Source organism: Alexandromys fortis, unplaced genomic scaffold (genome assembly GCF_014885135.2).
Source record: "Alexandromys fortis isolate MF-2015 unplaced genomic scaffold, M_Fortis_MF-2015_v1.1 scaffold_213, whole genome shotgun sequence".
NCBI classification, from domain to species: Eukaryota; Metazoa; Chordata; class Mammalia; order Rodentia; family Cricetidae; genus Alexandromys; species Alexandromys fortis.
In genome coordinates, this window is record NW_026068093.1 from 492,880 (window position 1) to 507,477 (window position 14,598).

General features: G+C 48.9%; 1 protein-coding gene across 2 annotated transcripts; it reads left to right on the top strand.

The window, feature by feature from the left end:
• Positions 1–3,502: 3,502 nt before the first annotated feature.
• On the top strand, positions 3,503–12,321 carry CUNH2orf72 (chromosome unknown C2orf72 homolog). Of its 2 annotated transcripts, none has more exons than XM_050123163.1 (3): positions 3,503–4,369; positions 6,708–6,824; positions 9,645–12,321. In XM_050123163.1, exons 1-3 carry the CDS (start codon positions 3,727–3,729, stop codon positions 9,782–9,784), a joined length of 900 nt encoding a protein of 299 aa, XP_049979120.1. In that variant the 5' UTR covers positions 3,503–3,726; the 3' UTR covers positions 9,785–12,321. The 2 variants fall into 2 exon arrangements, with proteins under 2 accessions (XP_049979120.1, XP_049979121.1); XM_050123164.1 differs by having other exon boundaries at positions 6,711–6,824.
• The last annotated feature ends 2,277 nt before the right edge of the window (positions 12,322–14,598 follow it).

Genomic DNA, 14,598 nt, shown 5'->3' on the forward strand with positions numbered 1-14,598 from the left:
TATATATATATAGACACAAAATGAACATTCCCATTCCTTGAAAGAGAGAAATGGGGGCATAGCAAAGAAAAAATCAGGCAAAGCTTAAGGGAAACCCACTAGGGAAAGCACCAGGTTCTTTAACTCTATGCCCCGAATGTGGGGTTCTTTATGACATCATCTGGGCTCCAACAGCCCCGCTTGCTGCTCTTTCTCACTGTAAACCTGGATGAGAACAGTGCTCAGTAGCTACAACACTGAGTGCTATTTGTGTTAAAATAGCCTCTATCTAACAAATTAGTTCATTCCCTTTTGATTCAGCCACGCACAAGTTCTCAGGGCATGGGCAGCATGTGGTCATATTCTTCCACAGAATAGCACATGGATAGCCCCTCATCTGACTCGCGACAGAGTTCCGGTTTCCCTCTTCTAAATACAATCTTTACTGTCTACCCTCAAAGAGTTCTGCTCTTCTGCTCACCCACCAGAATGGGCCACTAAACTCTGCTCAGAGCATTTGGGGTTTCTCTAGCACACAGCACTAAACTCGTCCACATCCCTTCCAAAAATGAATCCCAAGGATCTACAAACCACATGGTCAGGTGGATCACAGAAACAGCCCTTTCAAGTACAGCGATAGCCATCATTTTTCTAGCTGCCGTGACTAACTACCTGACTAGAGCAACTTAGAGAGAAAAGGTTTGCTTTGGATCGCAGTTTGGGGTGTAGTCCCTTACACCCAGAAAGACAGAGCAGCAAGAGCCGCTCGGCTGCGGTAGCAGGAGCCCAGGCATCTGGTCACATTGCTTCCAGGGAGCAAGCAAAGAAATGATTGCTGGGGCTCAACTCCCTTTCTCCTTTTTCTCCTTTTCCCTTTTAATTCCATCCGGGAGCTCTGTGTGTGTGTGTGTGTGTGTGTGTGTGTGTGTGTGTGTGTGTGTGTGTGTGTGGTGTGGTGTGTGTGGAGTTTCAACCCACATACAGGATAGGCCTTTACTCACTTCAATCACTCTGGACACACCCTTGCAGGCACACCCAGAGTGTGTCTCCAAATGACTTGAAATCTAGTCAAGAAGACAGTGAAGATTAACCATCAGACGTGCTGCTGTCCTCCCAGCCCTTAGAGCTTTGTGCATGCCGGTACTCTACCACTGAGATACACCTCCCACCCCCAGCCTCTTAACGGAGTGTTTGATTTCTGTTCTTTTCCAGTGCTGCCATCGAGCTCTTCAGAGGGAGACACTGATGGCTGGAACTTTAGCTGTCATTCTGGTGGTATGATCAGAGAATAATCGCTGTTCTAAAAACTGAGTTTCCAAAGACCTAGTAAAGAGGAGTCTCATTAATGAGAACCAGATAAAAAAATATGCTGCCTTAGGTGGGTGTTGATGGTGCACACCTTTAATCCCAGCGTGAGAAGCAGAGGCTGGTGGATCTCTGAATTCAAGGCCACCCTGGTCTACAAAGTGAGTTACAGGACAGTCAGGACTACCCAAGGAAACCCTGTCATGCCGGGTGGTGGTGGCTCACACCTTTAATCCCAGCACTTAGGAGGCAGAGGCACACGGATGTCTGTGAGTTTGAGGTCAACCTGGTCTACAAGAGCTAGTTCCAGGACAAGCTCCAAAGCCACAGAGAAACCCTGTCTCAAAAAACCAAGAAGAAGGAGGCAGAGAGGAGAAGAAATATGTCGCCTTCCTTCCTCCAAATACTGGCTAAAACCACTACTAGACTCTTAAGGAAGGAAGGGCTGCATCTTGGGCACCTTGGACTGCTCTCTGCATACAGTAGGTATCCAAGAAAGATTCATTTTATAGACACGAAAACCCCTCCATGATGTTGGAACATAGTTATAAAGGGTAGGGAACAAGGAATTTCAAAGAGAGGATTGAAGTTATATGATGAATTAAAATTATATGGGCATTAAAAAGTCTTGACACCAACAGCCTTTGGGGCAATTACTATGTAGTGAAATAAAGGGGAAATAAAGAGCTAGATACAAGCCACGGAGGCCTTTTGAATTTAAATTGATGTTAAATAGCATGTAAAAGTAATTTGCACCAACTCTCCTGTGTACAATAATAATCACGTTTGCCTGGGGTGACCACGTTTGCACAGGGCAGGAAAAACAGCTCACAGGACATTCCTTTGGACAAAGCTGCCCTGGTCCATAAAAACCATAGAAAATATGTTCCTGCTTCTAACCTGGTTTTCAAACAGACAGACAGACAGACAGACATAGATACATACATACATGCGCACCTACACATACACACCCAACACCACAGCATGCCAGCATCCCACATCTAACTCTAAATCACTGGTTCTCAATCTTTCTAATACTGTGACTCTTTTATGCAGTTCCTCATGTTGTGATGACCCCCAATCATAAAATTATTTTCATTATTACTTTATTACATAATGTTGCTACTGTTATGAATCATGATGTAAGTATCTGTGGTTTCTGATGGACTTAGGCGACCCCTGTGAAAGGGGTTGAGAAGCACTGCCTTATATTCTGGTCCATAGGGAACAACAGTCCCACAGTACCTCAGGCAGTACCCAGAAGTCAACAACTATTTGTGGAAATAGTGGCCATGGTCCATTTGAAAGGAGTGTCGATGGCTGAAAACGAGATCACAGTAGAGGAGCTATGCCCTAGGTGATGGTTAATTCTAACTGCCAACACAATTTAGAATCACCTAGGAAGACAGTCTCAGTGCAGAGCTGTTGAGGTCAGGTTGGCCTGTGAGCAACTCTGGGGGTGGCCGGGATCATCTCAGTTGACTTAATTGATGCGGTAAGACCCAGCCTGAAAGTGGGTGACACTATTCCTTACTGTCATTGTACAAAAGGAGAGTTTATTGCTCTCCACTCTTGACTGTGGGTGTGATGGTGGCCAGCTGTCTGGAGCTCCTGCCTCTGTCACTTCCCTGCAGTGACGGGCTGCGACCAGGAACCGTGGGCTAAAATAAGCCCTTTCTTTCCTTCCCTAAGTTGTTTGTGGTAAGGGTATTTTTATCACAGCGACAGAAATGAAAAACCAGGACACCCTGCTTTGCTTCCCACTTACTCTTCTGCGCCATCTCGGTTCCAAAGCCTACACCACTGGGAAAGTAGCCCCTAACCCAGAAGCTAGGAACGGTGACACAGGTTTATAATTCCACATTGAGACTAAGGGATCTCCAGAGTCTAGGCTAGGATGGTGAGGTCGTGCCTTTTGGCAGAGGGTGGGGGGAGGTACGGGGTGGGAGAAAAGAAAGAAAGAAATCTAAGACTGTAGAGATGGTTCCACAATCCAGAGCACTTGACTGTTTCTGCAGAGGACCTGGGTTGAATTCCCAGAACATATTCACAACTCCGCTGGTGCCAGTGCTCATACACGCAAGCAAAACACTCATACACATAAAATCAAGTAAGTAAATAAGTCTTTTTGAAAAATAAATAAATCTGCTCCGGGGTTCAAAACTATCTTATCTTGAGCGGGTACGTTTGTGAATACGTTAACGTCCACTCACCCTCAGCCCCACAAGAGCCCGCACCTACTAAGTGCTCAGGAAGTGTGTACTGGGTGTCTGAATGAATGAATGAATGAATGAATGAGTGAGTGAATGATATTCAGCGCACGGGACAGAAGCGCGCAGGACGCAGCCAGTGAGCCAGGGGTCGGGGAGGCTCGGCCCTCGGGGGCGTGTCCGTAGAGGAGGCTGCGGAGCTCCGGGCCCCGCGCAGGACGGGGAGGCCAGCATGGAGAGCGAGCTGGAGCCGCTGGCCCAGCAGCCGGCGAGCCCGGCCGAGCCGCACTTCCAGGCGCTGGTGGAGGCTGCGGGAGGCCGCGGGCAGGTGCTGCTGGTGGGAGAGCTGTGGGAGCGCGAGCAGAGCCGCGAGTTGCTGCGAGACTTCTCCCGCGCCGTGTTCCCTCCGGAGCCAGAGCCGGAGCCAGCGTCTGGCAAGAAGGGGAAGCCCGGTAAGCCGGGCCACTACACAGAGGCCGAGAGCGCAGCCACTGCGGCGGCCATCGGGCCGCAACGGGCTCCGCGGGCAAAGGCAGCGCGCTCCATCCGCTCGCCGCTGGTCTTCGTGCTGTGCCGCTCTTCATCGCTGGCCGCCCGGGACCCACGGCGCCTCCTGCGGGAGATGCTGCGGGATGTGCGCAGCCGGAGACCGGAGGGCGCAGCGCTGGTCGGAGTCCTGGTGGCCGACGCAGGAGCGGAGGACGCGGTGGTGTCAGGACTGCAGCTGCTGGAGACGCTGCTGCGCTCGGTGTTCGGCCGCCAGGTCGGGGGCCCGGTGCAAGCTGCCGCCTTCCGTCCGGGCTCCCCGGCCTCCAGCTTGGCGGTCCAAGAGGCGGCCTGCAGGGCCCTGCAAGCTGCCGGGCCAGGTCGACCAGGTGAGGCTGCGCGGAATCGGGCTAAATACCGGTAAAGGCGTCTACGGGAAGACTTCAGTTCCTTTATTCCGGTTGAACCCCGTTAGGACACCCAACTCTGTTGTGCACCATGGTAAACTGAGACCCGGAGCAGAGAAGTCCCTAGCACAAGGCCTTTGAGCCTAAGGTGACCTGATTCTAGAAAGGAGTTGAGTCGATCCAGACTGCCAGTCAAATGGGGGACAAGCAGCCTAGGGTTCAGCTGGTCAGTAAGTGGATAGAGTTGAACTGTTTTGAACAAAATGTACAAGTTATAGAAGACCGAGGATAGCGGAAGAAGATGGAAACGTCTCGGGGTGCAAAAGTTTGTGCTTGGGGGATGGTGAAGAACTGAGACGGGCTGGGGGTGGTGACTGGAGCTTTAGGGCACGGTGCAGGCTAGGTTGTCGCAGGAGTTGGGGGAGAGCGTGAGCAGCCGAGAATCTCTGTGTAGAAAGGTGGAAGGCTGACACAGTTCCTGGCAGAGGCACGAACCTGGTGTTGGTAAGCAAGCACAAGGGACCTAGACCATGGTGACCTCAGTGATTCCTGGCTTCCTGCCTACGCTGATCTGATCGCTGCTGCCAGGCGTGGCGGGGTCACCTTTTTCTTCCACACACGCTTAAAGCGTAGAAAGGAGTGAGAGCTTCTCCCAGCCGGGAACTCTTCCATTACAGCCGGGTCAGGTGTCCCAGGGCAGCAGGTTTTGCAGGAACTCCGCAGTATAGTGGGATTAAAATGTGGACCTTCAGTGGAGCTGGGGCAGACACTGGGAGATCTTTGCACTGCTCAGCTCCCTTCCGTTTGACTCTTTACTATAGTAAGCTTCCCAGTTAATAAGTGGCTGGGGGGGGGGCGGTTTGCAGGGCATCTGCTATTGGCCATTAGTCAGCCACTGGGAGACGTCAGACCTATCTCAGCGGGGAGACACTATCTGATGTCCAAACGTCACACTTGTGCCTGCCAGCCTGGCAAATTTCTATCATTGGAGGCTCCCCTAGCTTCTGGTCAACTTGCCTTCTATGGAGGATGAACAACCTCCAGCATCCTGAAAAGTGAGGGAAATAAATTCCCCGTGTATACTCCTGTTCTGAGCATATCCAGCCAGCGGATTCCTTACTTGGTCTTGAGAGAAAGAAGGGAATTCACACAAATTCTCCCTAGACTAATGAGCTGGCACGTAGAAAACTCTAAACCTTCCTTCTCTTAGTTCTCAGTTCCCCCAGGCACACTTAACTCTGGCCATGGTTTTGTGCACCTGACTGTGACCCAGCCCAGGGACTCCTCTCTTCTCTTCCTTCTATAGCTCGCCCCACCCCTCCATTCAAACGGGGGAGCCTTCTGAAAAGCCTGCACTCCCTCCTGCCCACAAACTCACTAGTGAAATGCAAAACCTTTGATCTTTGGCTCTCTCAGCAAAGACCAAATGGTTTCATCACTGCTCTCTTGTGAGTTTAACAACCCGAGGATTCCCATTTCCTAACTCCCTGCCTGGCATCCAAAATGGATGACTAAATTCTTGCTTTGCAATAAACACTGACACTCCGGAAAATGGCACCTTAGCAGATGTATCATCTTCTGCTATATCCGACTCTTGCCAGCTTTTATAACAACACGCTAAGAAAAACAAAAACTTCAAGGCCATGAGTTAACTATAACTCCTTGTGCATGCATTTCCTTGCAGCTTTTTACAACAGTTTATGGAAGTCAGGCATGGTAAGCCGTGCCTTTAATCCTAGCAGCTATAGACAGAGGCAGACAGATCTCTGTGAGTTTGAGGCCATCCTGGTCTACATAGTGAGTGTCAGGCCAGCTGGCACTAAGAAATGAGACCCTGTCATTAAAAAAAATTAATCTATTGGTGTTATGAAATAGTTTGAAGCAAGGCACAATGATGCATACCTGTAATCCCAGCATTTGGGAGGTTGAGACAGGAGGATGGAAAGTTCAAGGACAAACTAGACTACATAGTGAGATCCTGTCTCAGAAACAAAAGGATGGATGGACAAACAAATGAAGAATTAGGGTAGGGAATCAAGGAAAGAAGACAGGGTGTGAACTAAAACTGAGGGAGAAACGACTGCTCTCTGAGAGGTTTCTTTGGTGGATGCGATTGGGATTGATTTCATGTCATTTTGTTGCTATGGTTCCCCAGCATGTGCACATGTCACAGAAATCTGTGAGGCTGAAGTAAGGTAACCAGACAGATAAAAGCAGGGCGGTAGAAAGTCAAGACTCCTGGGTTGCTGAAGAAAGACTCTTAGAGGTTTTGGAGTAGGCACTAGCTGACCTCTGCTTTGGGGATTTGGACTCTTTCTAGCAGAAGGTGCCTGGGAAAGACCAGGCCTCCCTGGCCTACTGACTTGCTTTTCCTGGGGTCCTCGGAACCAGAGGAAGAACCAAGGATATGCCACCTCCTCCCAAGGCCCAGCTCAAGGTAAGCACATTGGCTGCCTGGATCCTGATACAGGGGCCTTAAGGACACACTTCATCCATGCTGAGAATGACAGGAGCACTCGGGCGCCTGTCCCTCCAAGCAGGGCTCAGGCTGGCTCAGGCAGGGTTCCTGCCCTAAGAGTCCTCCAACCTGGTGAAGGCAGGAAGAGAGCTGGAGGACAGGAATTCCACATGCATAGTGGCGGATGTGAGGACAGGCCAGTGTCCCCCGAAGAATATGAGTGTTAAGGAGCTAGTGGCATTTCAGCTGAGATACAGGGCTTCCTGTATGCAGTCATAGGAAGATGCAGAGAGCACCCTGAGCAACAGTTGCTAGCAGATATCATATTCAGAAAAGGAAGCCCCCTCAAGGGTGCTCAGGGCTGAAGTGCAGATGGCAAAGGAAGGCCTTGAAGTGGAGAGCTGGGCCACATGGGGGCCAGGATGCCCTTCAGGGGCACAGGGACTTAGACACAAGCATAAAGATGGCAGCCTATGGAAACACAGATCAGAGGCAGATCCAGCTAGAGGGGTCCACAGCAGCTCCTAAAGGGATATTAGGTGACCTAATCCACAAAGGCTGAGAGACTAGAAAGGAGGTAACTCACCCAGAGTGGTTTCCAGGGTAGGGTCATCTTGCTGGTAAATAGAGGCAAGGAAAGAACAGGGCACAAACAGTGAGTGGAGGCACAAAATAAACTTTTATTGTGTCCCTTATTTAAAACTGACCCTTCACTGACCTAGCAGTCTTCTTTCAATGCCTAATAATTTGCCACAAACAGTGGCTTAAAACACACACACTGAGCTAGGAGGATGGAGTGGGTAAAGGTGCATGCCACCAAAACTGAAAACTTGAGTTTGATTCCCAGAATCTATATTGAGGAAGGAGAGAACTGACACCCCACAAGTCATCCTCTCTCTCTCTCTCTCTCTCTCTCTCTCTCTCTCTCTCTCTCTCTCTCACACACACACACACACACACACACACACACACACACCACACTAAATAAGTAAATATAAAAATGACAAAACTGAAGATGCTCAAAGCTCTTATATAAAATAATAGAATAGCAGTTTTGGGGAGCAGTGGTTAAATCGATTGCCAGGCAAGTATGAAGATGGAGTGTTGAAACCCACTAAAGACCAAGAGAGTGTGCCAGTAGGCCTATAATCCCAGCCTCAGAGGGAGGAAGAGGAAGCAGAGGAACCAAGAACAGGCAAACTAGCAAAACTGGTCATACTTACAAGTTCTGGGTTTGCTAGATAGACCCTTCCACAATGGATAAGGTGGAAGAGCAATGGAGGAGGACTCTTGACGTCAACCTCAGGGAAGCCACCACGTGTATGTGCATGTATGCACGCACAGACACTCACTTGTGTACTGGCGCCCACACAAATGCACCCACATACATGAAAAGACATGCACACGTGCACATACCACACACAAGAGAAACGAGGGGGCACCGTGCGTATGTTTAGCCTATGTAAATCCTCCTGTGTATCTCAGTCATCTCTGGATTATATATAATCCCTAATAGAATGTGAACATTATGAGAGCACTTGCTTTACTATATTTATTTATGTATGTGTGTTGCCTCCATGTATGTATATGTACCATGTGCATATAGTGTCCACTGAGGCCAAAAGAGGGCGCTAGATCCACTGAAACTGTAGTTACTGACTTTTGTGAGCCACCATGTGGTTACTGACTGGGAACTGAACCCAATTCTCTGTAATAGTAACAAGTACTTTCTACTGCTGAGTACATGTGTGTGTAGGTGTTTAGTTTTATAGAATTTTATACATCTTTCATTTTAAACAAAACAAAGCACCTTTTTGTGATTCTGGGAAATGGACCTACAACCTCACTCTGAGCAACATGCACAACCTTTTGTTTTTATTTGGTTTTGTTTTTAAAATTATCTTTATGTAGTCCTTGACAATTTTATACATGTTGTTTTGTTTCTGAGACAGGGTTTCATATATTCTAGGTTGGCTTTGAACTCAAGTGTTTCCAAGGATGACCTTGACCTTCTGATCCTCTTCCTTCACCTCCCAAGTACTGGGACTGCAGGCAGGCACCATCACTCCCGGTTTATGTGGTGCTAGGGCTTGGACCTAGGATTAATGTGTGCTAGGCAAGCACTCTACCCACTGAGCTGTGTCCCCAGCTCCATTCTTGATGCAGAGCCCCAGCATACATAGAAACCCTAGGTTGTTTGCCTCGTGAGTTTTCTGGAAGCTGAGGATCAGTTGCACAGTTCCAGCTGTAGGTGGGGAAGCCAAGACTCAACCAGTATAAGCTGTAAGAGACCTCATTATCTCTCATAAAAACAGTGGCAGTGGCATTAGAGTTGGTCAGTATCATCCCAGGATCTCACAGACCCCATAAGGACCTGAGACTTTTCTTTCTCTCCACTGACCCATCATTTCACCCTTAGACCTGTACTGAGATGGCAGCAGGAGTGTGGAGACACAGCTGAAAGTGGGCTTGTTGGGTCAAGGGGGGGGGGTCCCTATTCTAAAATAGTTTTAGGCCTGTATTTTGCTTGGCTTTTTACATTTCCGACGTGCACATGCCATGGCGTGCTTGTGGAGGTCACAAGACAATTTGAGGGAGTTAGTTTTCTGCTTCCACCATGTGGGTCCTGGGACTCAAACTCGGGTTGTCAGCGTTGGCAGCCAAAACCTTTACCTGCCGAGCCATCTGACATCCAAAAAGTCCATTTTGGCTTTAAACGTAGATCTTGGGCCAACTTCTTCCCTTTAAGTGCTGGATAGTGACTCATAAACTTGATCTTTTCATTCTCGAATGTTCCAGAACACCTCCAGGTCTCGGAGGAGGAGCTTGCACTGACAGCCATGTGTCCCAATGGAGACTGTGAAGACCGAGGGAGTGGAGCCAGAGCCCAGGATGGAGTTGTCCGCATGCCATCTGAGCCCTTGGAGGACACAAGATGAAGGCTGAACCCCTGGACTGGCCCTAACCTGCACACTGGGGTCTGGACCTTCTCAGTGGGCTTCCATGTCACAGTGTTGACCTCAGCAGCTGGTGACTGACTGACCACAGAGACCCCACTTGCTTGGGGACTGCCGCTTTCACTGTTGCCAGAGAGGCAGCAAGGCCCATGGGACCTGCCCCACACTTAGTGTTTCTTCTCTCTGTGAGCAAGGTGATCCTGTCTCTCTGTGCCTTCATTTCTCAGAGCCAAGTAGACACTGCACCACTGTGCAGACTTGCCACTCTGTCTGGGGCTTCTGTTTCCCAGGAAGCTGCCAGCCCAGTGGCTTTCCACCAGGGACTAGGATGCACCTCCAGGCGCCATTGGAAACTTGTGTGGGGACAATTAGTAGGCATCTCACAGCCTGTAGGATGGTCCAACCCCAAATAACCTATTTTCTCAGAATACCAGTTGTGACAGTTTCGAGAGATGGAAGAGCCAATCCCTTCTCCCTGTCAGTCTGTGAAGAGATCCCCTTGGCTTTCCTGGGTCCTTGGTCCCCAGAATAAGCCAAACTCAAGACCTGACTGTTGCCGTGAGGGGGCCGGTCAGGCCAGAGCCGAGATGACCTGTGTGTTGCAGGGCCAGGACCGAAAGCACCTTGCATGCTGTGAGAAAAGGGGGCCTTGGCCTTTCCCGTGTAGACACTGATTACTGTGCCAAATCCTCTGTGGAAAAGTTTTCTGGGAGCTGCCTAGAGCACCAAGGACAGGGAAAGCCAGGGTGTTGGGGTGTTCAGCTCCCTGACTTATGTTAGAGCTCAGGTCCTAGCCCAAGTATTCTGGAATCTTCCTTCTGAGGCTTTGAGTCACAGAGGATTCACGCAGAGGTAACTGGGGATTGCCTCTTGGCCTTACCTGCCCCCGGAGAAATCAGTCTTTGGAAGGGGAAGGTCCCTACTAGTTTTCCCTTTGTCAGAGGGAAGTGGATAGACTTACATATTCAACTGTGTTCCACACTGCATATACCCAACTGTGCTGTGCTTGGCGTAGCTCCCTGTGAGGAGATACACACCTTTGAGTCATCATTTCAACTCTTTCTGTGACAGCACCAAGGGAGGGGACCCTCCCTGCTCTGTGCCTCAGTTTCTTCTTGGTGATCCACAGCCTAATCCTGTTCCCTCTCAGTCTCGTGGAGAGAGCATGAGGTGCAGAGGGATTGGCATCTTCCTGGCATGAGTGGAAGCAGACTCATTTTAATAATGCAAGGTTGCCCCGTGGGAAGTGGTCCAGCTAGCATATTTTATTCAAGTGTGAGCTAGAGGCTGGGGTATAGTTCAGTTAGTTAGGGAGAGTCTAGCATGCTAATTTGATCCCCACAGCTATATGATCTGGAATCCTGGTTCTTGGGAAGTAGAGAGAGGAGGATCTGAAATTCAAATTCACCCTTAGCTACAATATGAATTGGATGGAGGCCAGCCTGGGCTACATGAGACCCTGTCTCAAAAAAAAAAGCAATTTTGAATTATCAATTTGACTTGATTTTGGTTTTACTGTTTTTTGTTGTTGTTGTTGTTGTTGTTGTTTTTCAAGACAGGATTTCTCTGTATTACAGTTCTACCTGTCCTGGAACTAGCTATTGTAGGCCAGGTTGGCCTCAAATTCACAGAGATCTTCCTGCTTCTGCCTCCCATGCTGAGATTAATGGTGTGTGTCACTACAGCCCAGCTTGATTTTGTTTTTAAATGGGGAGACTGGTGTATCTGAAGCTGCTATATTTTTGTTACAATGTTGACCTATGCAATCCTATGTGATCATTCAGTTAAGTTCCATTATTTGCTCAAGAAAAGGGGCTTATACTGGGAATTTGTCTAAGACAGAAGTTACAGAGTTAAAAATCTTTTGTATTTGTTACCCATGTTTGAAACTTAGGAAAGAGCACATTTAAATCAGCCAGGTTTCCTGGGTGAGGAGGCTGTGCCTTCCTCTCGACCTTCACTTGGAGCCCCATCCCTACTGTACCTCAGGGCCTTTTGAGTTTGTCGCCTCTGCTCTAAAGGGCGATTCACACACCATTCGCATTAGTTGTGGTCTGAGTTGTCTGCTGTCTTGTCACTGGTTGCAAAGGTCGGTGTACTGAGCCTGGGTTCTGTTTCCCAGCTGGTAAAACAGGTGTAAGAAACAGCATCCTGCTGTCCATCTTAGTACTGTTTCCCAGAGGACAGCAGGACTTGGGTTTCACCAGAGATGGCCTTGTGGGACCCTTCCGGAGGAAAGAAGGAAGGAAGGGTGGAGACCTGGAGGAAGGTAGGGGTCCCTGGGAGCCACATGTGAGGACCTGACCACCAGCTCCACTGGGTCCTGGGGTTCTAACCTGGAATGTGATGGTAGTTCCTCTGCTTTCGACATGAGTCCTGGCTCCTTAGATCTAATAAACCAGACAGTGCCTCACTGGTATCTGATAGAAACAGAATAGTCTTCCTTTTCTTCTCTAACACTGTCTTCACGGGGGTCTGGTGAGGAGGGAGTCTGAGCAAATAAAATACCCCTAAAAGTCCTCCAGGCCCAGGTGATTTCTTCACAGCCCATGTCTGGAACTGGAAAATATCTGGGGGAGTGGAAGCCAGTATTAAATAGATTTATTTGTTTGTTTATTTATTTTTACTTTTTACTTATGGTGGCGCATACATACCACAGCACATGTATGGAGGTCAGGACGACTTGTGGGAATCAGTTTCTTCATCCACCATGTGGACCTAGGGAATCCAACTTAGGTCATATGGTTTGGCAGCAAAATACTTTGCCCACTGAACCATTTTACAGTCCTAAAAGTAAATATTTAAAAGGAGATTCTCTTTTTAATTGAAAGACAGCATGGTTTTGATATACAATAGAGGGTGCGGACGTGTATGCATATGTGTGTGTTTAAGCAGAGCTAACCCAGACCTTCACTGGCTTTCAGGCAAATCTTTGTTGAGATTTATGTCATGGTTTCTCTCCTGTTCAAGTGTTTGCCTCCAAAGAGTTCCTGGCTTGTCAAAGCAAATCTTCAGGAGAGCCTCTACAGGAACCAAATGTGGTTGCCCTGGGCCTGCAATATCAGTGAGCTCCTCTTTTTCTGCAAGAAGCAAGGACCAAACTTCAGCCAGATGGTAACGGCCACTGACCACTGAAGATGCAAAGGCAATCTGTGCTTTAAAATGCCAATGACGGCTGGCCAGTGGCAGCGCACACCTTTAATCCCAGGACTCAGGAGGCAGAGGCAGGTGGATCTGTGAGTTCCAGGACAGCCAGGACTACACAGAGAAACCATGTCTCAAAAACCAAAAGCCAAAAACACAAAGCCAGTTACCAGGTAGGGCTTGCTTCACAGGGCCACGTAGCCTGGACTTTGTCCTGTTTGCAGGGTACACAGAGCCTGCCCTGTGAGGGGAGGAAGCTGTCTTCTTTATTGAGGGCTGCGCCAGCACTCTGACCTGATTTTGTGTGTTAGTGGATCAAGCATTGGGACAGAGGTGGAATTTAGCCAGGACAGCCAGTCACTAGCATAACCTTGGTGTTGGAGCTAGGGGAAGTTGGTGGTACGGGACCACCAGGAATGTATGCACATCCTATTTGCCTTCAATTTTGAACCCAAGTCTTCAGCCTCACACTCATGGCTGCCACCTGGAAAAAGAGCATGGCTGCCTGTAGGATACAGCCGTAGGTAGGTTCAGAGTCGCTGCCTGTAGGATACAGCCGTAGGTAGGTTCAGAGTCACAGAAAGTAAACGGGTGAGACTGGAAGGGGAGAACAGGGTGTGTTGGGGGTCACATCCAAGTGGGTGTGGCTTTGGTAAGACTGAGAACCCTATCTACCTTCTTCTGTGGGATCTCCAGCCATGAATGACTCCTACCCAAAATGCTTAGCAGGGCTTGGAACACCCTGCTTAGTCCTTGTGACCAAGCCCTGGTTTTGAGATCTAGTTACAAAAACTGAGTCTATCTCTGTCTTCATTAGGATTTTTACTGCTGTGGAGAATCACTGTGTCAACAGCAACTCTTCTAAAGAAAACATTTAACTGGGGTGACTCGCTTCCAGTTTCAGAGGTTCAGTCATTCTCATCATGATGGGGAACATGGCCCCGTGCAGTCAGATGTGCTGGAGCAGAGAGTGCTACATCTCTCAAGCCACAGGAAGAAGACTGAGACACCGGGCGGTATCCTGAGCATAGGAAAGCTCAAAGCCCACCCCCACAGTGACACGCTTCCTCCAAGAAGGCCATACCCACTCAAACAAAGTCACACCTCCTAATAGTGCCCCTCCCTATGAGATTGTGGGGGCCAATTACATTCAAACTACCACAGTCTCTTAGCCCCAGGTTCTTCTCTTCGTCGCCAGTGGAGGAGGCCTTCATGCTGAGGGCGGCTCGCATCATTCTCTTACTGCAGGCTAACTTCACTCTGACCTGCAGTCCCTGTGGACTGCCTGCTCCAGAACCCATAGATGTGGGGGACAGCTACTCTCAACTCCTGGGTCCCCAACAAGAGAGTGCCTCCCCTTCAGCCTACCCAGATCCAGGCAACAAGAACAGCTCCAGAAAGTAGGCAAGGCCCTGAAGGGCCACACTTGAACTAGAGGGCTTAAGAGGAATCTATGGCAAGGTGCAAGTGAAACTTCCCATTTTCTAGTAGCCACCTTAGGAAAAAAAGCAAATAGGTAACGTTAATTTAAATCATGAGCAATCTTCATTTTTTGTTTGTTTGTTTGTTTTTTGAGGCAGAGTCTCACTAGGTAGAGCTCTTTCTGGCCTAGAACTCACCATATAGACCAGGCTGTCTTCAAACTCATGGAG

Excerpts from the sequence above, each read along its gene's own strand:
- CUNH2orf72 (XM_050123163.1), top strand. The coding sequence starts at position 3,727 with ATGGAGAGCGAGCTGGAGCCGCTGGCCCAGCAGCCGGCGAGCCCGGCC. Across the intron at positions 4,370-6,707 it reads TGCCGGGCCAGGTCGACCAG|CAGAAGGTGCCTGGGAAAGA; the intron begins GTGAGGCTGCGC and ends GACTCTTTCTAG. Across the intron at positions 6,825-9,644 it reads CTCCCAAGGCCCAGCTCAAG|AACACCTCCAGGTCTCGGAG; the intron begins GTAAGCACATTG and ends CGAATGTTCCAG.